The 17473-nt window shown below is 42.7% G+C and overlaps 1 protein-coding gene across 1 annotated transcript in view; it reads left to right on the top strand.

Annotated features, from left to right (window-relative positions):
- LOC109401266 (LIM domain-binding protein 2) overlaps positions 1 to 17473 on the top strand; it is a 90727-nt gene that overhangs the window by 52811 nt on the left and 20443 nt on the right. Inside the window, exons 3-5 of the mRNA XM_062842791.1 lie at positions 16366 to 17086; positions 17130 to 17232; positions 17306 to 17408. Of these exons, the coding sequence (XP_062698775.1) occupies positions 16366 to 17086; positions 17130 to 17232; positions 17306 to 17408 (927 nt within the window). The remainder of the gene's footprint in view (positions 1 to 16365; positions 17087 to 17129; positions 17233 to 17305; positions 17409 to 17473) is intronic.

The raw sequence follows: 17473 nt of genomic DNA, 5'->3' as shown, positions 1-17473 counted from the left end.
AAGTTTTTTTTTTTTTTTTTTTACTTATTCGTTTATTTGGAAGGCTCGGGCGCCACATGGGCATAACTGAGCCGAAATCTTTTGTTTTTTTTACAATGGTTATACATTTTACAATTTATTACTGCCTTAAAACTATGTTAGTTTGGGAAGCCGAAGTACTCGCGGCTGTTTCGAGGTTAAGGATTGAAGAAAAAAAAAATGGGAAGGACGGATTTATGGGTTTAAAATTAAATTATTTGCTAACTTATACTAAAACTTTGATGGGACAAATTGTCCATATCTGTAACGGAACCAAAAAGAAAGGACTTTATAGGTAGAAAACGACAAGAAGAGGACAAACGGAAGGGGGTGACGACAGACAGGGGCGAACAACAAAACCAAAAGGCGGACAACGAAAACAAGGAACGTACTACATCAAACTCTGACATCAACACGTTTCAAAAACTGGTAAATCAGGTTCATGTATTCCAAATCAAGTCCTGCCAACACTTCTCTAACGGGTTTCTGTTGTTTTCCTCGGACCCGGAGAATTTCATGTAGCTCAGATCTGACCTCACGATACTCATTGCATCCCCACACGACATGTTCGATATCCTGGTAAGCCACGCCACAGACACAGAGATTGCTTTCTGAGAGCCCAACACGGAAGGTATGTGCGTTCAACAAATAGTGGTTGGACATCAACCGACACATTACACGAATGAAATCGCGGCTCAAATCCAACCCTTTGAACCATGGCTTCTTCGACACCTGTGGAATGATGGAGTGCAACCATCTACCCATCTCTCCATCTCTCCATTTGTGTTGCCAGCTGATCAAGGTCTCCTGACGGGCCAATGCAAAAAATTCGTCGAAGGCGATTTGACGCTCATAAATATCGCCTTCACTAGCGCCCACCTTAGCCAGAGAGTCCGCTTTCTCATTGCCCGGAATTGAGCAATGTGACGGGACCCAAGCTATGGTGATGATGTATGAGCGTTTGGACAAAGCACTCAAGACTTGGCGTATTCCTTTCAGGAAGTACGCTGAGTGCTTCATCGGTTTCATTGACCGAACAGCCTCCAGAGAGCTTAGACTGTCGGTAAAAATGAAGTAGTGCTCAGGTGGGAGAGTGCGAATGTACTCTAAGGTGTAGTATATAGCCGCTAGCTCAGCAATATATACCGAACATGGCTTTTGAAGCATAAAGGTGGCGCTATGAAATTCGTTGTAGACACCGAATCCAGTCGAATCATCGGTTTTGGAACCATCTGTGAAGAACTGTCTGGCCCCGCTAACATGCCCGAACTTACTTGCAAAAATTTGTGGAATACCTATGGAACGAGAAGATTCCGGTATACCGGTGATCTCATCCTTCATAGAGAGATCAAAATCCACAGAGGAGCTGTCGAAGTCTGAGAAGTTGTCACGATTGGTGTTAACCGGAGATGGGCTCACCTCCAGCGTCATGTACCAGTAGTACACACTCATAAAACGAGTTTGGGGATTCTGTTCGAGCAGCTTTTCGAAGTTTTCTATGACCAACGGATTCACAACCTCGCATCGGATGAGGAACCGGAACGACAACTCCGCAAAGCGGTCTGTCAGAGGCTGTACACCAGCAAGTACCTCTAAACTCATTGTGTGAGTCGAGTTCATGCAACCTAACGCGATCCGAAGGCAACGGTACTGAACCCGTTGAAGCTTCAGCAAGTGTGTTTTCGCCGCGGATTGAAAACAGAAGCTACCGTATTCTAAAACCGATAGAATGGTTGTTTGGTACAGCCTGATCAGATCTTCCGGGTGTGCTCCCCACCATGTTCCGGTAATAGTTCGCATAAAGTTGATTCGTTTTTGGCATTTCTGTATCAGATACACAATGTGCTTCCCCCAGGTGCATTTGGAGTCGAACCAGACGCCGAGGTATTGTGAAGACATGCTATGAGTGATTGTCTTACCCATCAGAACGAGCGGAAACTTTGCCGGTTTGTGTTTTTTAGAAAAGACAACCATCTCAGTTTTCTCCGGAGAGAACTCGATACCCAGCTTGAGAGCCCAAGTAGACAAATTGTCCAAAGTATCCTGTAGTGGTCCTTGCAGATCGACTGCTATTGATCCCGTTACAGAGACAACACAGTCATCCGCAAGCTGCCTTAACGTGCAGTTTTCCATGAGACAATCATCTATGTCTCTAACATAAAAGTTGTAAAGAAGGGGGCTTAGACATGAACCCTGGGGGAGGCCCATGTAGCTAATTCGTGAAACTGTCAAGTCACCATGAGCGAAACTCATCTGCTTCTCAAACAGCAAATTATACAAAAAGTTGTTAAGAATTGGGGAAAGGCCACAGTCGTGTAGTTTGTCGGAAAGAACATCGACACAAACTGAATCAAAAGCACCCTTAATATCCAAAAACACTGAGCCCATTTGCTGCTTTTGAGCAAAGGCAAGCTGAATTTCTGAAGAAAGCAACGCAAGACAGTCGTTCGTACCTTTGCCTCTGCGGAAACCAAACTGTGTGTCTGACAACATGCCATTCGATTCAACCCATTTGTCCAGTCGAAAGAGAATCATCTTCTCCAACAGCTTCCGTAGACAAGACAACATCGCGATTGGACGGTACGAATTATGATCCGACGCGGGTTTCCCGGGTTTTTGAACAGCTATCACCCTCACTTGTCTCCAATCATCCGGAACGATGTTGTTATCCAGGAACTGATTGAACAAGTTCAACAAGCGCCTCTTAGCGACGTCGGGGAGGTTTTTAAGCAAGTTGAACTTGATTCGATCCATTCCTGGAGCGGAATTGTTACATGAAAGAAGAGCAAGTGAGAATTCAATCATTGAAAACGGCCTATCCATGTCGTCCCTATCGTCGGAACCATCACGAATTATTCGCTCCACGGGCACGGAATCTGGACAAACTTTTTTTGCGAACTTGAGGATCCATCGAGGAGAGCTTTCTCGATCCTCGTTGACCGACGACGCGTTACGCATTCTTCTACCGACGTTCCAAAGAGTTCTCATCGAAGTCTCGCGCGACAAACCCTCGACGAATCGACGCCAGTAACTGCTTTTCTTCGCCTTGATCAAGTTCTTGAACTTGCTTTCAAGGGAAGCGAACCGCTTGAAGTTTTCGACCGAACCGCGTTTCCGAAACTCTTTGAACGCCGCGGATTTCTCGCGATATATTTCTGTACACTCACTATCCCACCACGGATTGGGGGGTTTCCTGCGAACCGACGGACCTGGCACTGGTCGACGTTGTGCCTGACGCGCACTACTGATGATCAGTTCTGATAGAAACTGATACTCTTCCCGCGGTGGAAGGACTTCTACCGATTGTTCACCGTCGATAATTGCTTCTGCGTACTTCTCCCAGTCAATGTGCTTGGTGAGATCGTAGGCGATGTCGATAGATGGAGGTTGATGTGACCCATTGGAAATAGAAACAACAATCGGCAGATGATCACTACCATGAGGATCCTGGATGACCTTCCATGTACACTCCAGCGATAGTGAGCTCGAACAGATTGAGAGGTCTAATCGGCTGTTTCTAGGGCTGCCATCTTGAGCTGGAGGTGCCACTCGTGTAACTTCTCCGGTATTCAAAATTGTCATGTTGAAGTCGTCGCAGAGGTCATATATCAACGTTGAACGGCTGTCATCGTACAGTTCCCCCCAGCCTGTACCATGGGAGTTGAAATCTCCCATGAGCAGCCGAGGCTCGGGCATAACCGAGCAGATGTGGGCGAGATCCCTGCGAAATATTGCAGTTCTCGGTGGAAGCAACACTGAGGGTTTTACCTCGGATAGTCACCTCACATGCGACGGCTTCAATGCCTGTCATCGGATGAAAATCGACTCTGTAAAATGAGTGCTGCTTCTTGATCCCTAGAAGCACCCCTCCGTAAGAGTCGGATCGATCAAGGCGAATGATATTATAATCGGGAAAAGGTAAGGTTACATCAGGTGTCAGCCATGTTTCGGATAGTGCAAAAACATCGCATTGTAAATTGTAAACTAAAAATTTAAAAACGTCTAATTTCGGTGTAATACTACGACAGTTCCAGTGTAGAACCGAAATCGTATCTTCGACCTCGGTGGTTAAATTAGCCATCGAAAGATACGATTGTCGCAAGGAGGGGCATTTTAGAAGCCAACTGCTTCAAAAGAGGGGTCACGCAAGGAAGAAGTCCTTTTACAATGTTCTTCACGGAGTCTGAAGCATTGAAGAAGCTGAGGATGATGTCTACAATGCCAGAGAGCGTAAACAATGGCGCACCCTGAGGTTGCTCCTGGTGCTCCGAATGCTGTCTTTCCGGTTGAGAATTCGAAAAACGTGGGACATCTGGGATTTTTGATGTTCCCGGGAGTGATGGAAAGTCTCGTTCGTCCTGGATTTTGAATCCCGGAGGGGAACGTTTTGTGGCTTTCTTACCACTCTTCAAATTTGTCATGGTGGGTTGGGGGTCGCTGCTAGGCAGATTCCGAGGTTTTTTGGTGGGTCTCTGGAGCCTCATCCGTTTCCTCGTTTCACCCTTGAAAACAAAGGGAACCCCGTCCCCGACCTCAGAGTCAGAGCCCTGATCATCGAGAGATAAAGACGAGTAGATGTTACGGGATTCAACGGTCGGGGCAGCTTTTTTCAGCATTTCGGCGTAGCTTCGCCGTGATCGCTGCTGCAGCGATCGTTTTTGATGTTTTTTCTGCTGTATGTACCTTGGGCAATCAATCAGATCATGTGGACGGTCGCTGCCACAATAAACACACTTTGGCGGCGTTTTACACGCACCGTCCACATGTCTCTCCCCGCATGTTGCACAGCGAGGTTTATTGCTGCAGTACTGGGCGGTGTGGCCCAGCTGCTTGCAATTGATGCAATTCATTACCTTCGGTACATACAGCCTCACAGGTAGCCGAAGTTTGCCAATCACCAGCAGATCTGGTAATGCAGATCCGGAGAAGGTCACAGAAAATTCTTCAGATGGTGTGTAAACCTTCTTCTCGCCCTCCTGGGACACCGAATGCAGTTGCCGGCAATCCAGTATCTGGACAGGAGGGAGAGAAGGGTTATGGAAACGACCACAGCCTTGCATGATCGTTTCGCAGGTCAAAGATGCGTCGGCGACCTTCCCCGAAATCTCTATCGACGCGCTTGGTAGGTAAACGAAGTACTCAAGTGTAAACAACTCGCAGGCCACAATCTCATTAGCGTGTTTTCGGTCGCCTACTGTCACCCGAAGCTTAGCTGTACCGACCATGTCAATGGAGACAACGGAAGAATACCGCTTAGTCAGATCCTTGCTGATTTGAACGGTGTTCAAACGTTTGCCTTTGGGTCGGAAGAAAACAACATATGGCCCGCCAAAGTCGGGAGGGTAGGCCTTGAGGCGGGGGGACGTCGAAACAGATTTACCGTTGGTGTCCATTGCAGAAGCACCAGGGTGAAGGGAGACAAAGGGATTAGCATTTACATCGCCTTGTTGGCTCGAGCAGTCCGATGCCAATAACGAAGCTTCGTTGATGCGGTACGATGTTCCCCCGCCATCATCATCATCGCCCATTGTGGTAGCTAACTACCACCACGGGTCACTCAAAAATCTTAAACTACCACTATCACAGGGACGAGAAATAATCAAAAAACAAGGGACAAAATTAACGCTACAGGAAAAGTGAGAAAAAACTGCTTATGTACCAAATTAAATCTAATCAAAGAGTCAGTGGAGAGGGGGGAACAACGAGAGGTAACTTTATGTACTTACACTACCCGTCATAAGTACGGACTCACAAAAAGTATTGCAACAATATTGCATCACCCTGACTCACCTCGATATCTCCAAAACCTGAGGACTTACAAAGATGCTGTCTTCAGAAAAGTTATTCAGAAGACCAAAAGCAACAACTTTTCTGAAGGCGGCATTGTTGCAGGTGTTCTGGATTTAGAGATATCGAGGTGAGTCAGGGTGATGCAATATTGTTGCAATACTTTTTGTGAGTCCGTACTTATGACGGGTAGTGTATCTTTGTGCACTCTGTTTAGCCACAGGCTCGACGACGACAGGTCCAAGCGATCGGATGGCCCGCACAGGGAGGAAGCGAGCTGCTGCTGAGCGCCCGACGCTGCGCTGGTGAGCGGCGGTTGAACGCTCTCTGCTCTTCTCTCGGTGGGCTGCTGCTGTCGACGACGATGAGCTTGGGTACTCACTGGAAGAAGCCGATCACGGCCGCGCGAGCGGCGCGGTGTGCGGGGGGTGCTGCACTGATGTGCTCGATAATCGGTCAATGCGCCACGTGATAAAATGAAAACGTGAACTTTACTCAAACTAAACGAACTTTTGCGGCAAAAATTGTGGCCTAGCCAACCGCACGCGTCCCACTAGGGATTTTCACTTCAACACTTGATCACTCGGAAAACTAGCACTGGAAAAAGCCACCGAACTGGATAGTATCGGGAGACAAACCGGACGAACGAAAAGTTGCGACTGTCTCGCACGAACGCTCGCCAAAGAGTGATCAGGAAGTTTTATCTTCCTAAACTAGTAGACTTCCTGTGTAAGCGCTACATTCCAATAAGGGATGCCATGCCAAGAACAATTGGAAAACATACAGGGGGTGGCCAAAATGTTTGGGATAGGCATCTTTTTTTCTCTCACAAAAAAGTTCAACATGCTATATCTTTTCATAGAGTGCATCAAAAAATCTCAAATTTTGAGTGTTTGTCGACCTATTATATGTGCATCATTGGTACAAATTTGGGCTCAATTGATTAATGTTTCGCAAAGTTAAAACCATTCGGGTAAAACACTATTTTTTAACAACTCATTTTTGAGCTGTCATATCTCGGAAACCAGTGAACCGAATTGGATGAAATTTTCAACGTACACTAACAATATGTAAATGCTTCACAAACTATTAAAACATAGGTACTTTTTTAACGTTGAAAAAAGTTATCATAGATTGACACTTTTTTGATTTTTCTCGAAAAAATGTATATTTTTACATCAATGACAATAAATTTTGATGTTGACATCCAAAGATTTTCCACTTCTGTTCTCAAGTTATCTCTAATCAGATATATAAGAGCCTATTTAGATTGAAGGAAGAACACATCTAGTAATTTTTGTGTGGTATTGTAAATTTGACTTATTTTTCTCTATATGGGTAAAAATTGCAACCCGGCATAACTTAATTCGCCGTGAGAAAATACTACATTTTATAACGTCGTATTAGGCATAAATATATTGTTGATAAACGCTAAAAAATTCATTCAATTCGGTTCACTGGTTTCCGATATATGACAGTACAAAAATTAGTTGTCTAAAAAATAGTGTTTTGCCCGAACGGTTCTGACTTCGCGAAAAATTAATCAATTGAGCGCAAATTTGTACCAATGCCCGGGCAGAAAAGAATTACAAAACAATTGCAAGTTTTACCATTCAAAAAGAATTACTGAATGGTAAAATTTGTCATTGGTTTGTTTGAAATAAGTGACAAAAGGGCAAAAATAATAACTGACGTTGTTCGATAAAATAACTAAAGAATGTCAAATTTTGACATTACAATGGCAAACCAAGAACAAAAACATTAAGATTGAGAATTGCAAAATATACCATTATTGAGTTATTGCAAATAGAACAATATCAAAATTAGTTATTCCCTTGTCATCCAAAAGAAGGGTATATTAAGTTGTTTATTCCACTAACAAAATGAAAAATTTTAAGTTTTTTGGATGGAAAGTAATTGCAAACAAATATCAAAATTTACCATTAGAATAACCAAAATCCAAATTTTGTCATTATGTTGTTCTTGATAAGTGCCAAAACTGCGAGTTCATCAAACCCGCTAAAGGTCAACAATATCTCACCAATTGCAAAATTTGTTATGATAGCAAAATAAGACATTAGAATAACTACTCTTCCAAATTTTAAAATGACAAGCGAATGGCATATTTTGATATAATATCATATAATGCTATTCACATGTTGTTTTAAGCTCTTCATGAAGAACTCATGAATGACAACATAAGTTATGACAATAAAATTTGTTATTCTTTTGTTTTGGTTTGCCATTCACCTCTACCCGGGTGATGCACATATAATAGGTTGACAAACAGTCAAAATTTGAGATTTTTTGATGCACTCTATGAAAGCATGTTGAATTATTTTGTGGGAGAAAAAAAAAATGCCTATCCCAAACATTTTGGCCATCCCCTGTACATAGGTAATAGTTCTAATTTTAAGTGCAAAATAACCTTACTGATACTATCCACTTCAATTAGAGCTATTAGATTTGGGAGAGTTGGGTAAATACGAAGAGTGCTGAAAAAATCGAGTTTTGCAACGAGTTCCATACAAAATTTTATGCAATATTTTTTTCATTATACAACCCATTTGAGTTGCATAATGTTCATAAAGCCTGCGCACTTTAGAATCGGTACGCTTTCTACCGGCTGCAGATCAAAAACGGTTTAACCTAGAAAAAAATGTTGTCTGAAGCAAATGAAGCTTATTTATTGTATTTTGTAGGAAAAATATGAAAAAATCAGTTTTTATTTCTTCAAGATAAAATTTTGACCTGATTGTGAAATTCATGCCATTTTATTCTGCACAAACCAGTGTCGCGAAGCATCAGCGTACAAGTCACAAATAAGCTGATAAACACCAAGCTTGTGTCACCCTGTCTCTGCGGTTTCTGATTCGCTCTCTCTACAGTCGCTAACACCAGAAAAGACAGAATACCATCATAGTCACCCGGTCACCCTTGTTTTGCTACAATCATCCTGACTTGGATACGGCTCATGTGAGTGTCATGACTCTCTCCGTCGCCTCATGTAGATGCACGCGCAACAGCATGTAAAACTATGCATGTGTATTATCACAAGCACGGTACTACGTCATAAATCCTATTCGTTTTGCATAGCTCAGTTTAAACGCACACATTGAGCGCACCACGCAGTTCGCCCTGGCTACAGCAAACGCTCTCACTTCGCCCGTTTTGCATCGTTGCTCAGAGAGATTGATTCTCTCGCAACCCGCCTGAAGCATACTCAGCAACTGCTATCGCTGCAAAGCTGCGAAGGTTGGAACCCACAACATGTTTGTCATTCCAGGCGTGACATGCTAGCTGGTTCGTATCACCTTGGGAAGGGTGACTCCAGAAAGCGGTTCAAGTGATTGTCTCGTGATGGTCGCGATTATTCGCAAGACTAGCACAAACCAATGATCGTCAATACTTTCAAATTTCACAGCTTATGGGCTGATATTTCCACAAGAAACAAAATTATACTCATAAAACATGCTCAAAACAAGTTACGACATTAAACTCTTGACAAATATGGTTCACAAGACCATAATAAACTTATAGCCTTATTGTCCATTCACGCTATATTCAAAACATAATTTTACTCAAACTATTTTTTTATGAAAAAATATTTCCTGAGATCGTTTTTTGAATCTACAATTCCCCAATTCAAGTGGCCCAAATTAATTCATATCGAAACTTGGATTATTTTTGGAATTATTAGCAGTTTTCCCTCACAGTAGTCGGAAATTAACAGTCATAAGGCTAACTTCTCATAATAAGCCTAAAATAAGATAGTTTTCATGGATAAAACACTGAAAACCATATAGATTATGGAACTATAGATGTGATTCTATGATCACAAATAAAAAACTTCTGAGTAGATTCAGTTTTATTAAAAAAAATCGTTAGATATTTCACGCCATCAAAACACATCCAATGAATTTCGTCAGCAATAGTCCATACAGCTTTCGAGCCACGATTATTTATATTGTACTGCATGAAATCATTGGTTTCTTCTTTACCAATACTATTCGTATAGTGTCCTTCCCGCATGCGCATTTGCCGAACTAAAGCTTATGAGAAAACAACTTTTTTGACCTTAAATATCTATGCAAGTCTTTGATTTTCCATAAAACCCTTCAAAGGCTTACCATAGCTATATTGGAAATTTTAAAACACTCATGGAATATTTTACCTTCCTTAATCAACAATCATAATACCAAGAACTATTCTATACTGCGTAATTGGTGGGTTTAATAATTATATATTCCTACACAAATCTTGAATCTGACAATGATTGGTTTTTGCTCAATGTGTGCAGAAAAATCTGGCACTATTTACGAATTCAGATCAATAGTTCATCTAAAAATATAAAAACAGCAAATTTAATATTTTCCCTACAAACTACAATAGATAAGCTTCAATTGCTTCTAACAACACTTTTTTCCAAGTGACACCGTTTTTAAGTGGCAGCCGGTTGAAAGTGTACCGATTCTAAAGTGCGCAGGCTTTAATGCAACTCAAACGAGTTGCATTATGAACATTATGCAACTTTTTTTCATTATTCAACTCATTTCAGTTGCATAATGAACCAGTTCGGAAAAATTGGCTATTATGATACCAAAATGAATTAAATAAAATTTAAATTATGATACTGAATTGCATAAAAAAATTTTCGAACCTCATATAAGTCATAAACACTCAAAATTTCTTTGCATTTGGTACATTGAATCCGGAGATATAACAGGTCAAAGTTGGCTATCGGATTATTATGCTTTTTACTTGAATCATTCTAAGATTCCAACTTCATGTAGAATAGTTCGATCCTTTCCAAATTTAGACCATTGATAGACAACTAGTTGATCAACTTATACTGAAAATTAGATTGCACTTTTAAAAATATTCTAGTTAGTACATCTTTTTTGAAAAGTAAATATAATATGTTGCCTGTCCCTATCGTTTTACATCGTTAATGGTTAAAATTGTTTTATTTAAATTTTTCATATCTTCCTACGCATAAAAGGGACAAATTCGCAAGAATTTATAAAATTATCATTTTGGAAGAGACTTTAAATTTTCAACTTCTAAATATTGAACTGTGTCGATAATTTGTTATTCAGCTTAACTTTTGCGCGAATCAGCCCCACTGTAAATCGTTTTTCGATTCCTTTTCTACCAACAACCAACGGAGGGAGGAAGGTGGTGGTTGGTGATGGTGGCAAAAGGGATAAAAAAGAGAAAACAAAAAACCGGTTCTTGCACACCGACTGACTGCTCAACATAGGTAGAACAGAACGCACCACCAGCCAACAACACCACGAGACACACCGCGCGCGCGGGATGATGGGGGGAGATAACGTTGCTCGTTGGAGATGGGTGGGAAGGCTGCTCCTGATCTCGCACCAAGCCAGCAGCGCTGCTGCTGCTTCTTGTGCCAGACTATCAAGTGAGCAAAACGGAGCATCGCCGTTGCGCGTGTGATGGATATATTGATGTTGTTGGAGTTGCTGCAGTGGTGCCAATGAGAGGAATTTAAAAAATTGGATACTGATTTATGTGCTTCCTCATGTTTTACTTAATTGAAGCTTTTTGTTTTAAAATATTTATCATTGGTTCATTTTTTACATTTGTTGTACAATCAGCGCCCCTGATATGTTCTATAGGGTATGAGTACCCTTTTTCAGCCTATGCTGAACCTATCCCAAAGTTCCAAAACAATATGCTATTGAGGCAACTCAATAACAGCGGATTCCCTACCGACAACTGCCTAACATTGTTAGTCGGTATGTGCATCAGCACCTGATGCTAAGCGCCCTTCAGGTAGTTGAGGGGTGGTGTCGCCAATATGACCTTTCGGTAAATCCGAGTAAAACATCTATTGTTCTTTTCACGGAAAGACGGAACCGTAACGGCGTTCGACCTTTGCGTCTCTTTGATTCTTAAATCGATGTGACTGAACAGGTAAAGTACGTTGGAGTTCTTCTTGATTCGAAGCTTTCGTAGACACCTGATATTGAGCTCAGAATCAAGAAAGCTTGTATGACCTTCGGGCAATGCCGGAGAACCTTAAGTAAAACTTGGGGTCTAAAACCCAAGTATACCAAATGGATTTACAAAACCGTTGTTCAGCCAATATTAGTCTATGAATGTCTTGTGTGGTGACAAAAGGGCGAAGCCAGAACAATCCAATCAAAATTAGGTCATCTCCAAAGGATATGCTTAATGGCAATGTCTGGAGCGTCTCCCACGACAGCGCTCGAAGTTCTCTTTGACGTTGCCCCACTACACATTCATCTTGAACAAGAAGCACTTTCTTGCACTTACCGAAAAACTCCTGTGAACCGCAGATCAACACACACCTCGTTGTTTCTACTATTGATGAATTGGGGAATTGGGAAAGTGATCCTTGCTCCAAGTGATCTTACAATTGCTTGTAATTTTCCATATAGGACATTTTCCACGAAATTCCCTTATCTGGAGAGAAGTATTTCAGACGGCATAGTCGAATGTCGAGCAGGTGCTACCCAAGTAACCAGTAAGCATTTTAAATAGCATTCCTTCAGCATTATAGTAGCCTTTACGACAAGGCGTTTCATGCTAATTAGCCGTATATGCGCCTATAGTGCTACTTCACAGCAGGTTTTGGCAAAATAACGGGCTGTCTTAGTGCTATCCCTTCAGGAACGTCGTGACGAAATGTCAAAGAAGCGTAACGCCTCGTCGAGCAAAAAAAAAAAACAAAAATAAATTGACGTCTGCTTCTCGTTCTCTCAGCCAACTTCCCCGCTTCATCGTCCTTCCATATTCCAGCCGTTGATAGGTGGTACTTTTTTGCTGATTTTTGTAGTGAATTAGGTTTGAACTCACGATCCGGGGATTGATGAATCATATCTGCTTCTGATTCTGTTGCTCCTGATCCACGATGCTAAAGCTGTTCCGGTGGCGTGCGTTGATTTAATCGCCAATATAAAGAATGATTCGATAACAGCTTCAAATTCAACATCCAAAAACTTTTTTCATTGAGATGTTTCATTTTAGTAGAGCATTACAATCCCTTCTTTTAAATATCTGTGGAATATGATTCTTTCTTCCCTCTTTCACACAATCCTATGATCCACCAAAGCATCCACCTATTCGGCACACATTTTCCGACGAAATGATGAATAATTGGTGATTTTTTTATGGACAAATTCTCAATCCAATCCAGCTGCAGTAATGTTTTCTTTGGTGCTTTTGGATGAGTAGGGGAAAATGAAGAAACAAATAAGATGTACAAATTTGTAAACAGAAGCATAGCCTCTGTAAGAGAGAGAGAATATGTGTTGCCAAATGCGTAACATATCTCCCAACCTTTTTGCTCCTAGCATTTAAAGAGCAGTTGAAAAGCATTCTGATTGCCCCCAAGTGAAAACACTTCAAGCAACTGAAATGCTAATTAACAGCCAAAAGCATTTGAGCAGCACAGCTTATGCTAACTCAAGGCAGTTATGCATTCGAACTGCTTATGTAGGGCAGCAAGCAGTTTAAATGCATAATACGAGCTGATACACGGCTTATTCAAATGCTTAGTGGTTACCTGGGTAGTATGGTCACTCTCGTGAGCTACATCCGTGTTATTCACTTGGTAGACACTGCACCGTGTTTCAGGCTAAAATCTTTGTTCTTATTTGCGGAGTGCAATCAGCACTTCAGCAGCACGTAATGGGCAAAGTCATATACTTCTCTTCAGATAGCCTGGAAATGGAATGGCTGATGAGTTAGCTCGAACTGGAGCATCACAAAACTTCACTGGCCCTGAGCCAGCTATTCCGCTATCACATGGCAAATATTCTGCAAGCTGATTCATTTATATGTGATAGTGGTGAATCCGATTATGGAATTTCGTATTATTTGATATGTAACTGTCCAGTTTTTGCGCAACTGCGTTTCCGAGTACTCACTTAACACTTATTAACCCTTCAGCGCGCGCGCCGTTGTAAAAAGTACAACACTACCAGAAAACCTCGCTCGTCGTATACAGCGCGAGCGCGGTGCAGTTTCAGCTGCTTGATGGCGCGCGTCCTGGAAGGTTAAGTGAAACTGACTTCAGAAACCTGAATTTTCAGGATGTTCTGTTGTTCTTGACCCGCTGTGGTGAAGAGCTATAGGCTCTCTTTACGCTTTATGCGTCATCACAGTGCCCTTTTCAAGGCGCTGTTTGAACCCATTGTGGTACGCTTATGCGTGTCTGACGATCCTATTCCCTTACTTGTCCTTTTCCCTGTCCCATCCTTTTTTCCTTTACTTCTCTCACAGGTTAATGATGAATTGGCTCGTGTTCATGGCGATTGCACAAATTTCCCATATGGAGAAGAACGTGCCTCTGGAGCCGACCTACTGATACTTGATACTTTTGCAGACACTCCCCTTTCTCCCCTAAGAGTCTACGTAGTTTATTGACGGGTCCTGATATATATATGGAAAATTGTCATTGGTAGCAAAACTCGATTCTTGTTGGACTCTACGGAAATTTTTAGTAAATTCAGGATGAGACTGATTCTGACACGCAGGTGAAAAATAAAGTCTGTTAATAAATTATAATTCCTATAGCAAATAAAATGTAATAGGTATGTTATTAATAAATATTGATAATAGCTTAAATTTTTAGAAGTGTTTCAAGGGCATTACTGGATTTTCAGGAGTTTTTGGAAGTTTTTGGGAATGTTTCAAAGCATTTCATGGGTAGTTCAACAAGACTCTGAGCAAGTCAGAAGGTTTCAGAAGTCCCAGGGGCATTCCAGAGAGTCTCTAGAGGCGTTTCAAGGGGTTTCAGATCAGGTGGTCTCAGTGGCGTTTCCCAGAGTTCCAAGGATATTTCGGGGTGTCTCAGAAGGTTTCAGAGGGCTCCAGGGACCATTCAGGGAGGTTTGAATTGGTCTTAAGGGATTTCAGTGGGCTTCTAGTGTCGTTTTGGGGACCACAGGAGAAATCAAAGAGCCTTAGGGTCTCTGAGGCTTCTCGGGGGAGTTTTTTTATGTTTCAGGGGTCTTAGGAGGCTTTAGGGGCTGTCCATTAATTACGTATGGGTTTATGGAGGGAGGGGAGGGGGGCGGGGGTTGAGAAATCTTACGCGCCATACAATTTTTTTGGATTGTCATACACAAAATCTTACAAGGGTGTCGAAAAATCGTAAAAAAATACCTTACGTAATTAATGGACAGTCCCTTAGGGGATCTCAGAGTAGGTTCAGGGGGATGTTTCAGGGGGATATATCGGAGGGCCTCAATGGCGTCAGGAGCATTTTAGGAGACAATTCAGAGGGGGAATTACAGAGGGTATCATTGACTCTCCAAAGGCGTTTCAGGTATCAGAGGAATTTTGGTGCATCAGGGTGTTTCAGTGAGTACAGAGGAGTTTCGGGGGATTTTAAGAAGATTTTCAGAGGCGTCTTAGGATAATTCAAAGGGTTTCAAAGGTTCTAGGAAAGTTTCAGAACATTTTCGGAATGTTTGTTGTTTTTGGTGTTCTGAATTCGTCTGAAACGCTTCTCAAATCTCTTGAAACGCCTTAAAAGAAATGAGGTTTCACTTCTAAAACAAATCCTACCGAATCCCCTGAGTGTGGTATGAATTGAATAAAATGTAATATGTAAAGGAACCTCTCTGTAACCTTTTAAAACTTCCCCGATACCCCCTGGAATACTCCTGAAGCGCAGGTAAAACTTCCTGAAGTCACCTCGAATTCGTTCAAATATTCTGTAACGCAAATTTCGATCATTTTAAACCCCCTTCATTAGCGTGGTTCAAAAAAATCGTTTTTGCTCCACACCGCTTATTCGATTCGTAACCAGATTATATGCCTTCTCCCAAAATTTGAGCTCATTTGGTTGAAAATTGAGACTGCACAAGCCCTCATCATTGCTAAAGTTTGTCCAGTTGGATACAAATCGATAACTAATTAATGCGGAGTCCGATTTGAATGCGGAAGTTGTTGCTGATAGAGTAGCCTAGGAGTGCCATGGGTCAATTAACCCTCTAGGGCACTTGGGGAAATGCTACAGTCGTCTGAATGAAAAACTTCGTCTTCCCATAGTAATTCCCATACAAACTTTGAAGGGCTTGTGCAGTCTCAATTTTCAACCAAATGAGCTCAAATTTTGGGAGAAGGCATATAATCTGGTTGGGAATCCAATAAGCGGTATGGAGCAAAACCGATTTTTTGAACCACGCTACACTTCATCCCCTACGCAACTTATGTATGGGAAATTTTGTATGAAACATAACATTGTTTTAGAACCCCTCCCTCCCTTTATGGCGATACGTAATATTTGAATGAACTCTTTTCTCTTCAATTTCCCTGGAGCACATTTGCAACAACTTTTTTGTGCTAGCACAATCGTCGAACTAGTCGTTGGAAATCGTGGTAAGTGCTCTGGGTCCACCGCCAACTTTTCCATCGAGTCTTTGACTTCATATCTCTTAAAATTTACCCCTGTAGTTAATGAAACTTCCGTTCATCATTTCATGCTATGCAATGATCAATGCTGTTGTCAACTTCACTATTTTAACTAACCGCCACCTTTTTCTCCCTCACCCCACACAGTGAGTCGCCGAGGAGTGAATGCTGGACCGGCATTGAGCTTGCCATCTACACTGGAGGACTCGACGAATAATTGGAAAGGAACACCTACGGGTCCCTCCGATCCGTCACAGCAGCCCGGTGGACCGGGAGGACCTGGTGGCCCGGGTGGTGGAGGTCCCGGAGGTGGAGGCCCCGGCGGTCCAGGTGGAGGTGTCAACAGCTTTGGCGGTCCGGCGGGAGGAAACAACTTCGGCGGGCCCGTGTTTCCTGCCGCCGGTCAGGGATCCCCCGCGGGTGGATCCGCGGCGAACAACTACCAGAATGTCCCTCCCGGTACCGGTTCGAATACCCCGCAGTATACGGCGTCTCCGGCACCATCGGGTTCCAGTACGCCCGGTCCCGGCCCGCAAAACGTAGGCTCTGGGTTCCCACCACCGAATGCCGGCGGAGGAGGCCCCGGTCCATATAATGGTCCCGGGGGAGGTCCTGTCGCAGGCGGCCCATTCGGTTCACCGTCCGCTAATGGTCCACAGTTTGGCCGGCCGGGTAGTTCCGGTTCGGCGTTTGGCAGTGGACCTCACTTCACGTCACCGGGTGGCCCCGGGAGCTTCGGTGGGCCACAGTTCGGTCTACCTCCTGGGTCACCCTTCGGCCACGGGCCTAACGGTCCGCAGATGGGCGGCCCCATGAACCAAGGACACATGATGAGCGGTCCGCAGCCAGTCGATCGAATGGATCAAAGGTTCGTTGGAATAGAAGAGTTATTTTATAAGATTTAAATTTAGGTTTGCTTACAGTCAATTGAACGTTCCCAGAAGGCATGCTTACTTCGGACAACCTGACTATAGAATATATGAATTAAATAAGCGATTACAGCAAAGAACTGAAGTAAGTCTTTTGGATATTTGGAGGGATTTGGGAGTTGTTTCAGGATTTTATTTTCTCTCCGTTTCTACTATAGGAAAGTGATAACTGTTGGTGGGATTCATTTGCGAATGAGTTCTTCGAAGACGACGCAACCCTAACACTAACATTTTGTTTGGAAGATGGACCAAAAAGATATAGTATGTGCTCAATATGAGATCCAGTATGAATAGTCTATTATAATAAACTCTTCCTAACCTTTCAG

The sequence above is a fragment of the Aedes albopictus genome, chromosome 3 (genome assembly GCF_035046485.1).
Source record: "Aedes albopictus strain Foshan chromosome 3, AalbF5, whole genome shotgun sequence".
Taxonomy (NCBI): Eukaryota; Metazoa; Arthropoda; class Insecta; order Diptera; family Culicidae; genus Aedes; species Aedes albopictus.
Note: the sequence above shows the minus strand (reverse complement) of the source record. Positions and strands in the feature narration are given on the sequence as shown.